The following is a 13,791-nucleotide window of genomic DNA, read 5'->3' on the forward strand; positions in this document are numbered from 1 at the left end:
TTTTTTGGGTTTTGGTTTTTGGGGGTTTTTTTGGGTTTGTTTTGGGGTTTTTTTTGGGTGGGAGGTTCAACATACCTCATGAGAGTCAACAGATTTTTCAGATTTTTTAATGGAACACTAATGGTCTTCACAATCCCTTCAGGAAGAAAAAAATGTTATATCTTTTTAGAACAAGTAAGTGAATATTGATCATATCACTGGAGTGACTCCATGGGGGAGTACAAGCACAATAAAATGGAGATCAAAGTAGATATCCTGAATTCCTAATGCACTGAGAGGTGGCTGTGCAATTAATGCTTGTTTGAGCCCAGACAGGTCAGGTGATTTTACAGTCTAGGTGAAATCCCAACCCTTCTAGCCCTATATTCTAATATAACATGACAGTTTATATTGCTTCATTGGAACACGTGTCAATAAAAATAAAGTTTACCATCAGCACAAACTTTAAGTTATTAGAATTTTGTCATATGACCTGGAGAACATTGTGAATGAGAAATCTGTCTGCAACTCATGATTAGTATGTCACCACCTTTCCTTCTAGGAGCTCAGCAAGGGTATAGGCATTTGGAATGAGGCACTGGAGGTTAATGTGCAAGAGCAAGTGGGAGGCTGTGAACTCCGGAACTTTTATGCTTCAGCCTGACACAGAGCCCCTCTCCATCATCAGCATTTCCATCAGTAGTTCCCCTTCAAAGGCTCACCAGAACCAGACTGCCCTCTCTACACCTCTGCTTCAATTTCTCCTCTCCATCAGAATCATACTTATCTTCCTGACATTGCTCATACTCCTTCTGTTTCTGACTTTTCAATGCTCTCTCCCATTCCAGGCACCACTCCTGGGCACCTCTCAAACCCCTGCAAATGCAGTATCAGCCCCCACGTAGTAATTCATGTTCTGTCTCACTTTTCCTCCGGTCTGCTACATCAGGCTAATTACAGACACTGAGTCTTCTGACTTCTGAACTTCTAGACTGCATGGCATTATTCCTTTCAAGCATTTATAAAAAGTGTATGGAAAATAAGTTTATTTGTTTGTTGCCTTTCTTTTTAATTAAAGCTGAGATTTCAACAGAGTGAAAAACTTCAGAAGCCATTTTCAGAAAAACTTCCTACAAGATATTCATTATTCTTATCTCAGCTCACAGCCACTGCACAATTCCTTTCCCACTCCTTTCTCTCTCTTTTTTTCCATCCCCAAGGAACCTGACACAGGGTTTTAGTGGAAATGTAGAGGAAAGAAATTGTCAAGTCCTGCAAAAATGGTCATGAAATGTCACTGGACCACAAAGGAACAATAGGCAATAAGATGGCATAATGGGAACCATGGAAACTTCAAATTGTATTTTTATTTAAAAAGGGGATTAAATGCAGATCTCCTCTGAGGCTCTCATACTACTCCAGTTGGGCTTGAGCACAATTATTGTGTCAATTATTATCTGAATGTGATGTTCCACACACAGGCTGAGCCAACCTAAAAGCTTACTGCCCCTCAAGGGACTCTTCTGTCCCATTTTCTCCCTCCATTTACTCCCAGTGCTGACCCCCCAAATGGCACTAGTCCTCCACAGTGGGAAAATTCAGCTCCCTGAACAGCCCAACCACCGGCAGCATCCCAGGGAAACACAATAAAATAGGAAAGAAAGCAGAAAAAAAATTACACCTCAGACAAGAATCAGTCTGAGCAAAGAGCTGGGACTGTGACCACATGGAGCAATGTGGGAGAGATGAAACACAACAAGCCAAACCACAGCTGAATAGCCAAGACCACCCAGAACACCATTGTTTGCTCTGCTGAATTTTATTTTTTTTTCCAGGATCAGCTTCTTACTCTGATTTGTTTTGTTGCAGGAATAAATGTCTAGTAATAGAAGAGTCAAGGGTATACAACCAGAAATAAACACAGAGGCTGAAAAAGACCAAGTTCCAAATATTGTTTTTTCCCTATCCCAAGGCAAGAAACACCTCTTGCCTCACCCCTAGTCCTGGGTGCATGCCTGCTGCAATGACATTGCTTTTTTCACCTCCTACCACCACTATTCCTGTAAGCATTCAAGCTATGGCTCCATAAACATGAATAGGCTGCAAAATAAAAGACAAAACATTTGAAAATTCATTTTATTTAAATTCTGTCCATTTCAATAGCATCTATGAAATTTCTGCAGCAGCTGGGCTAAGAGAAGTGTGAAAATGTCATTGGTGTTCTGGGCACAGATTTTAAGAAAAAAGTTTCTGGAGCACAAGTGCATAGTACGTATTCACAGCACAGTACTGACTTAGATTACTCTGTGCCAGTTTGACATGTATGAAAAAGGTAGGGATGCAAAACACAAAAACCAGTTCACAAGTGTAGGATATTTTTGTACTGTTTGTTAGCTCATTAAAATGATTTCTACTGCATTCTATCATTTTTGCATTTAAACAAGGTTGTTTTAAACAGTGGGGTGAAATATAGCCAGAGTAGTTAGGATAATCCCCAGGAGAAGAAAACTGAGGGGTAAGGACTGGGGATGGAGCATATCAGGACATCTGGAAACATACTAAAGGTACAAGGAGTTGTTCAAGCAGTCCCAACTCATTTGTTCACACTGCTCTCAAAACTCTCCCAGTTTGACAGGGCTCCAACACACATGTAGGAGCAGATTAGATGCTTGTGGTAAGGTTTTTGTCAAAACCAGAGGTATCCATGGATAACCAGGTCCATGTGCTTGTGGTTTAAATGCCAGCCATTGTTCATTAGGTACAGGATCCCTCTTGTCAGCTTGGACAGAGAACCCAGGAAGCATCAAAGGGTTTTTTTTCCTATGTGCAATAGAAATAACAGTGAAAAAAGGAAAACACAACACCCTTTCCCTAGGTGTTCACAGTTTAATGAAAAACTAAAGAAAGTAACAAGTAATTCACTTTAGAATTGGACTTAATCCATGTGTGTCCCTCTCAAGTCAGAATATTCTGTGAATCTATGAAGTGAGGAAAACCAGAAAGAATGAGAAAGCCAGGATAACAGCTAATCACACAAGCATCTGGACTGAGGGCTCCTAAATAAAACAAAAATCAGCTCTTTCTGTGACAGTTTTATAACATTATTTTTATTTCACTTGACAAGTATCAAAACAAATCAGTGGAGGAGGGACTGCCTCATGGGGGATGTTTCTTGTCGGCTACATCAGGAACCTGTCCAGGTCTCAGTGCTTTTCAGAGCTGCTGGCAAAATTTGAAACAGGAGTCATACATTGTAGTAACTTAAGTTGATGTTGTTAATTTGGTTAGGGGAACTCACTGGAGCACATGGTTTAACACACCCGAACACAGTCAGGAGCAAAGACTACTGGTTATTTCTTTTGACTCATTTTCTCCCAGCATCACTCCTCTCCTGAAAGCCATGCACCACGCTGCATGCATGACCAATGGAGCAGAGACTCCTTTGCAGGAGAAAGGCAGACAGGGAATGATGTGTTCCTCCTGTGGACAGCATTAGTGAAACCATTAATGAATTGTTGCTGCCAGTTCCACCGCCCTGCTCAGAAACAATGTTTAACACAAAACTTCATGTGAACTCGGAAACTCACATGTAGTGGTAAGAGCTGTACAGATATTCTCAGACCACTTACCTAAGAGAAAATTAAGGGGTGACAATTCAAAACTGCAGCTTATAGAGGTACTTAAGTGTAAAATGAGGATGTTAGGACATCACTGGTGAGGTTCCAAGGTTAAACCACTTCAACTGATGAACCTTTGGAACAATTTCTTTACTGGTGTAGTGGCTTCTCCATCACTAAACTTAAAATGATGATCAATCTTCTTCTCAAAGCCAAGCTATAGCCCACAGAAATATTATGAAGCAGAACTTATTGTCATGGAAGCAATGACAAGAGATGCTACTTCTTAATCTTTATTAGCTATGAATAACTGTTATTTTCATTATAAATTAACTATATTCTTCTGGGCACCATCAAATCCATCAGGAAACTTGGATCTGAAGGCAACATGCAGATACAGCAAAGCAGGAAGAATGCAAATGTGTAAAAAAATCAATGTAGCCCATCACACCTCTACAGCAGGAAAAACGCACAAGCAACTAGAACAGGGAGAAAAAAAAGAGGGGGAAAAAAAGTTTGATTTTCATCCCTGCAAACAAAAACAAGACACCTTTCCAGCAGTGTACAAACTTTGTACACAAACAGTGTACAAAGACAAAGGAGAAGGAAGGAAGGAAGGAAGGAAGGAAGGAAGGAAGGAAGGAAGGAAGGAAGGAAAGAAGGAAGGAAGGAAGGAAGGAAGGAAGGAAGATGCAGTCATAGACAACACATGAAACTTTATTTAGAAAGTTGTTTCATTGTAAATGACTTTTCCTTACCCCAGCTCTAAAACATTAAGAACAGGTATGGCACCTGTTATAGGACAGACTGCTAATGTGTCATCATTCTAGCATGGAGCTCTGGTTGCTTAGTAAAATTTTCCCTGCAGATTCTCTTTATTTGGGCAGAGGGAGAAGTTGAAAAATAGGCACAGATACAACTATCTTTATGGTGAAGGGGCTTTCACAACTGAGGAGCTCTGGTCTCAGAGACTCTTCTTCCATTTCACAATTACAGAAAGAGCAGAAACAGCAGGACTCAACAGTAAAGGTTTGCTATTTTGTTTCCCCTGCTCAGGGAGAAAGGTGTATTACAGAAAAAAGTCTTTGTAGATCTTGAGTGTTTCATATATTTTTACAGAATTAAGGATCTTAAATACTTAAGGCATTTTATTTATTGTACAGCATTGTGGTTTTTAACTCACTCTACATCTATGCCATTATTCTGTGGAGAACTGAGTCCCAGCAGGACTGAAAACACCACCACATAATAAAGTTCCCTCCAAGCTACCAACAGAATAATTTGCATTTCCCTGTCCAACAATTTAAAACTAGTTTCTCATGAAAATACTTATTCTTTAAAAGCTTTGCTCATTGCAATCTTAAAACATTCCTGAGATAGCGGGCACTTGATTTTTTTGAGACCACCGTAAGTATTTGGCCAAAAACAGCACGTGTATTATTGATGCAAACAGGACGCTTGTTGTTGGCAAAGGTTTTATTGTGTCCATCTGAGTAAAAGCTCACTTTCTGTTCTGTGACAGTCCATCAGCACACAGTCAGACAGTGCTGTCTGGGACAGTGCCAGCTGTGCCAGCTGTGCCTGAGCTCTGTTGAACATCTGTCTGAGGCAGGGTGTCTGAGGCGTGTGGCTGTGGGGCAGCCCCGGCCCTGACGGCGTGCAGCGCGTAGTTCAGGCTCGTGCTCTGCACCCAGCTCCAGGAGCCCGAGAGCGGATTGTACAGCATCCCCTGCACGCTCCTCACGGAAAAGCCAGCTGGGAAAGAAAGAAGCCACACAATGCAACAGATGTTCTTAAATATTTTAGGTCACTGCAACATCAAAGCTCTTTAGAACAGCAAGTCTGAAACATGCTTCTTCCTCTGGGCTGGGGGGGACACTGGCCTTTGTCAGACACCCCCACATGCAGTGCCACTGGCATCACTGGTGACAGCAGGTCCTGGCAGTGGCTCTGTGCCAGGCCCTGCCCCAGCAGCAGCTACAGGGCTCTGCTGAAACCCCAGCCTCACACCTCCCCATCTGGCTGACTGGTAACGTTTTCTGGAGGTGGAGACATGCTTCAGATTGACATCACACACCCCAAAATCAAAATCTGAGCACATCTTTGCAAGGATTCTTCAGATTCCCTTTAGGAATGGAAAATGTAAGAAAAAGGCAGATGAATGTCATCAAGGACTCAGTGCAAAGAAAGAGTTATTTATCACTCCCAGCTGAGCAGCACTCAGTTCACTGCATGGATCTGCTGTGCCCAGCAGGATACAGGATGGAAGGCAGAAAACAAACACCCTACCAAAACAAATCACTCCACTGCACCTGCTTCTCCTTTCTAAGGAAGAACTGAAAAAAACCACCGGTATGTGAACTAGTATTAGTCATATTTCTTATGGCATCACTGCAAAGTGCCAGGAAAAGGCCTTGCCAAGAGAATAGCTCCACTCATACTTCAGCTTCTTTGCAGTCAACTAGAGCAAAGTGAAATATTTGGTGAGAGGGTTTTAAAACATCTGTGGTGAAGGAGGGCAATAGGCAATAGGCTCATTGCTTTGTCTATTTTAAAAGCAATCAGACCAGGCTAACTTAATTAGAAATAATTAAAATCAGTATCACAGAGTTTCTCAAGAACTGACTAATGAATTTGTGGTAGGTTTCATCTTCACATTTTAGAAGAAATCTTTTAGTAACATAATATGAATAGAGAACACAGAGCAGCAAACCAAAAATAAAAATGCCTCCTCCCAAAGGAAAGGCAACAAACAATGCAGTGGCAGCAGTGCAGCCAGAGTGCCAACACAGTTAATTCCTCAAACCTGACCTAGAGCTTATGAACCACTTCAGAGCACACATTCTGTCACCAGAACACAATGGAAAACATTGGAGTTTTTTATTTAGGCTATTAAACAGAGGGCAGCTGCAACAGTGATTTTGTTCAAGTAATCACTGCATTCTTAGGATTCAATTTAATTTATTTTATGCAAAACCCAGTAAGCAGCAGTGTCTTTAAACCAGGAACCACACTCTTAATATATGACTCAAGCAGGAAAAGCTGTGTATTGTTGCTAGCACTCACCCCACCTAACTTATCCCTTTGCCATTTCTACAGGGACCTTTTGGAATTCTCTCTCCATTCCCACCATCTGGCCTGAAACTTACTTGATTCCAGGAGACGCTCCAGCTCTTCAGGGGGAACAAATTTCTCCCATTCATGTGTTCCTTCTGGTACAATCCCCATTATTTTTTCTGCAACCACAATTCCCAGGACATAGGACAATTGCGTTTTATTGATTGTCGTAATGAATAAAGAACCTTCAGGCTAATTAAAATATTAAAATGTTCAATTAGAAGAATTTTTTGTGTCTTTTTAAATGGTAAATTTAATCACATTAAGACAAATAATTTGTCTATGTCAAAGTCTACACAATGCAAGACTAAGAAGTAATTTCATCCCAGGATAGATATTTATAACATTTTAATACAAGAAAGAATATAACTTTTCCTAACAGTATGTCTCAGGAATCTTCAAAGAATCAACATAATCAGGTCTTGGGTGGCCTAAAAACTATTCCCTAGCCCAAAGAACACCTAGAAAAGTCACTTATAATATTTTCTGCTCAGGAAATGGATAAATAAAAGGTACTAAAGCATATACAATATCTATTGTTAAAAAAAAAAACAAAAAAAAAAATCCAACAAAGCAAAAAACCAAAATAAAACCACAAAGCGCTTTTTAACTGAAACCAAAGTAAAATGTGAAATACTTCCTTAATTTCTGAGACTGCTGAATGCCATGCCATGCTTGTTTTAATAATTACATGGGCAAAGAAACAAAGCCAGAAACAAATTCTAAGTCCTTAAAGGACTGTTTGTTAGAAATAAGGGATAATTTCTTTGTCCCTAGAAGGCTAAAAGTTACTAGTGTATTCAACTGAAATAATTAATATTTCTTCTGATGACCAGAAAGATAAAGAGATCAAAGAAAAGCTCCCACTTGTGTGCTGAGTTACCACCCTTCTTTTGCAAATGAACTAGTATCAAGATGAACAACAACCTGACTATCTCCAAAGCCTAACTAGGAACCTTTAAAAGCAATCCAGGATCTCTCTCATGTGATGTGATGCTAGTGCTGGAATAAAATCTTGCCTCAGAAACATCATTACAGAGCTCCCATGCAGTCTGAGCCACAGCAGTCCATCAACAGCAGCACTGCCACATTTTCTCTCACCTGTGTGAAATCAGATGCACCCAGATTCCTTAGGGTCCTGATGCAATGCAAACCTGCAATGCTAGGTAATGCCTTAGCACTTTTCTGAGGCTGAGCTGGAGAAATAAATTTCCCCTAACTGTGGTTACTGAATTTGGGAAGATGTATTTGCATCATGGAGAAGAATGGAAGGCACTTCTAGAACATACTTCTGACTTAGTGGATAAATGTATGTACAGTGCAGATGTGTTTTCACACTCTTTTTAAAAAACCACAATAATAAAAGAGAATAAATATTCCCAATAATGAAAGCAAAAACTCTCTTACCTTTAACACCTGAGAGCAACACTTGATAAACATTTCAAGGTCAGCCACATGCTCCACTACTTCAGAAGCTACAATTACATCAAAGGTTTCCATAGACTCTTCCACAATCTCCTCCAGTGAACTGGACTTGTACTGTATTCTCTCAGCCAGGACTGGATCAAATGACTTGTGCTGATCTGCTGTTCTAATGTTGTCCTCCACAGGATCAATTCCAGTAACTGAAGCTCCCAGTCTACCTAAAGGCTAATAAAAAAGAGTGTAATTTATTCTCTGCATGAAAACAATTTACTTAAAGGTTTCTGAAACTTTGCAATGTACATACAAGATGCAGAATTCATCAACACAAGACAAACAACAGTAAATTATGAGCTCTGATCCAGCAGTTTTATTTTAAATGTTTATAAAAGCAAAAACACCTTTCCATTTGGGAAAGGTAGTGTTAATTTTCTTACAAAATTATATAGTGGACTATACACACATCTAAATTGTATTTTAGAATAATTTGTTCTCAATTCATTTTGTTACAGCAAATAAAGATTTCTTCCACTACTACTCTCTGATACAGGAAAAACAAAGAGGGAAAATCAACACAGTAATTAAAGGGGAGAAAGCAATGCCCTATTTAATTACTGTCATTACTTTCTTCAACATCCACCTGTAATGGTAAATCCTCATATCTTTTTAATGGTTACTTAATATGTGATTATCTCTGGGACTTTCTCACTGCTGAGAACTAAACACTGATGTTTACTAGGATAGCATCAGCCTTGGCTGTCACTCAGGTTTCTCCAGTGTCTTCTTACTCCAAGGTTAGCACCTCAGTCATCACCTCTTCTGAAACTGACACAGGCTGTAGAACATGACCACATGTATGATATTCCAACCTGAAATTCACCAGCTGCTCAGCCTGAGAAGGTGATGCAGCACACCAGTTTTGCCAGCATTGCTGGAAGGACCCCTCTCACAAGACTACAAGATTTTGCTCCAAAGAGGAGAAAAAAACAAAGAAAGAAAACATGGGAGAGATTCAGGTCCCTTTGTAACACCTCACTTCAGATGCTGATGAAGTTCCCAGAGTAAGGCAGCCAGATGTGTAACCCTAAATTCACAAACCATCCCCATCCCTAGTTCATTGATGGGACACAGCACTGTTCAGAGCCTGTGGGGACAGTGTTCCACCACAAACAGCAACTTCTCAGTCCCAAGTTTGTGCAGACTTCTCTGGAAGCCACTGTAACATCAGCCCCTTTACCACAGCAATCTCTACTGACACAGGACAGGTATGATTTGGGTGCTTGATGTTATTCCATGCATTTCCCATGAGACCAAATCAAAGGTGACAATCCCCATACCCATGTAAAACACTGAAGATAAGCAGTTCAAATAAATGAATGTGTAAGAACAAGTTTATAATAAAAATTGTTTCTTTGGTAATGAGGATGTCATGATTCCAAGTATTCCTGCCTAGACTTATAAGGTAAAAAAAGAAAAACAAAAGAAGAAATATTCAAGGACTTTTTCATCATTCTTCCCCTCTCCTTTACTTTACAGTGCTTGAAATCTTATTTTCCTGATTTAGAATCTCAATTTTAGAATTTCTCACTACCAACTCCCTCATTCTCTGTAAACTACCACCACTATGCTAACTAAATACTCTATGGGGTTTTTTTTGTATGAGTGCACTGCACTCTACTCAGTAACTAACACATCATAGAAGAGAAAAAGTCCTCCTTGGAGGACTAGAAATTAAGCAGTGTAATTTGTACAATTCAAATACCTTGCACGCCTTTTTAGAAGAAAACTCAGAGCTCACTGTTTCTTACCTCACTCAGCAGTCCTCCTCCACAGCCCACATCAAGAATCTTGACTCCTGAAAGTGGATTTCCCAGATGATAATTACCACTCATGCTCAACAGAGTATCTCTGAAAGAAAAGGGATGTGATTAAGGTCGAACCCACAAGGTGCTTCAATAAATGCTGTGGCTATCTTAAGCACTGGTAATTAGCTTTTTTTACAGTATTTTCTGAGGTCATACAGAAGTAGTACATATAAAAGAAAAAATTTGTCTTCAAAACCATACCTAATAAATGGCACTCTAATATCATTCATAGAATGAAGGGCTGCATATTCTCCTTCTTCATCCCACCACTTATGTGCAAGGAGCTGGAATTTTTTCATTTCCTTTGAATCCACTGATGAGTGTGAAGTGCTGAAAGGTCTCTTCACAGTGAATCTAAATAATGAAAGCTGAATGTCATTAAACCAATACTAATATTTCCTGTCAGCTGAAATATGGGAAAAACAAATACTGCATCAGAAAATGCAAAAAGGTAAAACTCATGTTTCTTTAGAGATTCGAGTTCCACTTGTTTACCAGCATACAGATATTATACATGTATGGGTAACATATCTTCCCAAACAGATGGCTGCATGCTTGTCATTTTTAAGCTGGCAATTAGTAAAACAAGAACAGGCCACATCAAACATTCAAACGTGTGAGATATAAAAACGACTCCACGTGACACTGGCACAAAGTCACGAAGTCAAATTAAATTGTTACAGAAAAGAGCAGCCCTCATCACACACGGTTATTTTAGCTACAATACTTACATGTTGCTTTTCATTTCAGTCAGAGAGACAGGCAAGGTACTACCAAATTTCAGTTGTCTTTTCCTGTTGTAGTTCTGAAGGATATCTCTCAGACCTGTCTGAAAAGACAGATCAGCATGGTCATCTGCATAAATAAAAGACATCCAAATGCAAAGCATCAGCTTTACAAGAAGTCAGAGACAAAACACCTACTTGTAAGAGTGCTGCTATAGCAGAATACTAACCATGCAAATCTTTGCACATTTGCTCACTATTGTACTTAGGGAATTGGGAATTAAATAAATGAATGTATGCTAGTTCACCACCCCTGTACTCCTGAAATGATGTACAATAATTTGTACATAATTTCCACGTTAGGAGACTGAACGGAAAGAGCTTTTTTGCAACTGAAATGTTTCAGTTAGTGTAAATTTCCCCAAAATGTTTACCCTGACCGTGAGCTGTGCACACACACACACACTCAGCAGTGCTGGGTTTATTATGTGTTGGAAAGAGATATACACAGCTGCACACTCATTTTGCATTGTATGAACAGGTAAGGAAACCTAAGCAAAAAGCCGCCACGGACGGAGCACAGACAGGCCAGGAACAACACGCTGCAATTGTTCTCCGCTCCTGCTCAGCCCACGCAGGGCTCTCCCTAGCACGGCGAACACTCACTCACACCCAGCTGCTGCCTGGTCACCAACAGCCCCGAATCACAGCGATGCCTCGCTGTACCCAGAGTAAACCACCCCTGAAGACGATTTTAGGCCGCAGTGAGCGATGGAGCGATCTAGACACCTCCGGACCATAAGGGGCAGGGGAACAACACCTTCCCGTCCGGCCGGCGCCGGGCTGGGAGTGCCGTGGGACGCGGCCGGCAGCTGCCAGACACGCCCGGGGCCGCCGCCAGCCGGAGGCTTGCGGGGCCCGGCTGTGAGGGAGCCGGCGAAGCGAAGCCCCGTTTCACCGCCCCTGCCCCCGGCCGCGCCGGGGCCTCCCTCCATCCATCCCTCCCGCTCTGCCGCGCCCGCCCAGCGCCCGCTCACCGCCTGCAGCCCCCGGCAGCGCGGCCGCGGCCCGCCGGCGCCGCAGGGCGCGGGTGAGCGCTCGGGCCGCCCCGCCGCCCCACACGGCCATGGCCACCGCCGCTGCCGCTCTCGCCCCGCCCCGGTCCGCGGCCGGCGGTGCCGGCTGCCTCGCCGGGCGGGCGCCGGGAAGGTTCCGCCCGGTGCTGGGGCCGGCGCGAATGCCAGCCCCTACCGTGGCACTTGTCTGGACCAACTCTGCTTAAATGTGTGCCCCGTCCTTGCCTTGTCTTGGGACACGAAAAGACCCGCAAGCAGAGGCTCGTTCGGATGACACAGCGACGAGCCCACAGCTTTCAGCCCCCTGCATTACCAAGAAACACACCGGGCTTTCAGGGCACAGCTCAAAGTACAAGAGTCCTCGCTTCGGGGCAGGCTCAGAGGGAAGCGATCCCAGCAGCTGGGAGCAGAACCCCTGAGCCCCAGCGTGGCTGGGCCTGGAGCAGCCCCCTCAGGGGACCCATCAGAGCTGGCCTGGGGCAGCCCCCTCATGGAACCCATCCGAGCTGGCCTGGGGCAGCCCCCTCAGGGAACCCATCCTAGCCGGCCTGGGGCAGCCCCCTGACAGGACCTATCCCAGCTGGCCTGGGCAGCCCCCTCACGGGACCCATCCGAGCTGGCCTGGGCAGCCCCCTCACGGGACCCATCCGAGCTGGCATGCCGCTGCCTCTGTGAGAGGCTGCCGTGTCACGGTTTGCACATCAAGTCCAGGCTGTGGCCCAGGAACAAGAAGGGTTTCTACTTTCCCTGTTCCCTCGCAGGCACTGCTGCACAGGGCGCCGAACTGAGGTGAGTGGCCCTGGCAGTTCAGGGCTGATACACACAAATGGAAAAGAATTAAGCGAGTTTTTTTAAAGATTCGTTTTCTGACACTTTATTGAGCTGCAGGTCCAACAAGAACGCCCAGTGAAAACCAGAGGTGTCTGGAAGGCAGCAGTGCAGACCAAGGCAAAGGTAAGCTAGGAAGCAGCGCTCCGTGCCTGCCAGGCAGATGATCCCAGCCGTGTTCCTGCCTGGCTGTGCAGATGCTGGCATCCACAGGCAGGAGGCACGGCCCGCACAGTGCCAAGGGCAGGAGCATCCTCTGGGCTGCAGGAAATCTGGAGTGCAACCAGTCCTGGCTTGACTTCCCTCTAGTGCCAGCCTGCTTTATGAACTGACCTTGCTTGGTAATACAACCCTCACTCCTTGAAATCTGCCTGTTTACAGGTCTCCTGTAAATACAGTATAATTCATGTAGTAGTTAAAGTCTGGATTATTTTCTTTTTAAAGCTAAATAAGGACTGCTGAAAAGGCTCAAAAAAGCTTGTCTTGACAGCAATTAAACATATGGCAAACCTGCTTAGTATGCACCTGCCTCACTTTTCTACTCACTTGCCTTCTATCCAACAAAGCTCACAGTGCAGTGGAGTTACGAGTCATTAATAACATCTCAGAGCTACTGAAAGTAACAGAGCTCCAACAAATCCCTTATGGACAGTCTCCTTAAGAGACAAAACTAAGCCTTCCTTCAGGGCATGCATCCACATATTTTCAACTTTATTGCTTGTCATTCATTTAGCAAAGCAAACGCAAAATCTGAGCAAGAGAGCCAAACCTTACATTGCCATTGCTTTTGTATTTTTGATTTTACAAATGCTTACAAGCAAGTAAATCCATGCACACTGGCCATGTATTCTACTTAACAGGACAAGCTTGTTTGAAAGTGGCTATTCCATGAGACAGAGCCTCAAATACAGAACAGAGTTTTTGTTATTGTGCCATATTTCAAAGCACATGTAGTTGCTCAATCTTTAAAGTCAGAATATTTACTCAGCTACTCTTTTTGGCCTCTCCATGGCCACAGCTGATTCTTGTTCTTACATGGTGTAGCAGGCTCCTTGGGGCACATATAGACATTGGCTTGGTTGTATTCACCTTCAGAACAATTTGCATGGAAATCATTATTCATTTGATTCCACACCATCCCTCAATTTTTAAAAAAGTTTTC

At 42.9% G+C, this 13,791-nt stretch overlaps 1 protein-coding gene across 3 annotated transcripts; it reads right to left on the reverse strand.

The window, feature by feature from the left end:
• Positions 1-5,024: 5,024 nt before the first annotated feature.
• COQ3 (coenzyme Q3, methyltransferase) lies at positions 5,025-11,853 on the reverse strand. Of its 3 annotated transcripts, none has more exons than XM_054279731.1 (7): positions 11,763-11,853; positions 10,732-10,855; positions 10,202-10,354; positions 9,944-10,043; positions 8,121-8,363; positions 6,746-6,905; positions 5,025-5,351 (listed from the first exon to the last, which is right to left on the reverse strand). In XM_054279731.1, the coding sequence occupies exons 1-7, from the start codon at positions 11,851-11,853 to the stop codon at positions 5,134-5,136; spliced, it is 1,089 nt and encodes a 362-aa protein (XP_054135706.1). In that variant the 3' UTR covers positions 5,025-5,133. The 3 variants fall into 3 exon arrangements, with proteins under 3 accessions (XP_054135706.1, XP_054135707.1, XP_054135708.1); XM_054279732.1 differs by having other exon boundaries at positions 10,732-10,829; positions 11,763-11,809; XM_054279733.1 differs by having other exon boundaries at positions 10,732-10,825; positions 11,763-11,781.
• Between the last annotated feature and the right edge of the window lie 1,938 nt (positions 11,854-13,791).

The sequence above is a fragment of the Melozone crissalis genome, unplaced genomic scaffold, assembly GCF_028551555.1.
Source record: "Melozone crissalis strain CALT ecotype California unplaced genomic scaffold, PUWL_Pcris_2 ptg000027l_1, whole genome shotgun sequence".
Lineage (NCBI taxonomy): Eukaryota > Metazoa > Chordata > Aves > Passeriformes > Passerellidae > Melozone > Melozone crissalis.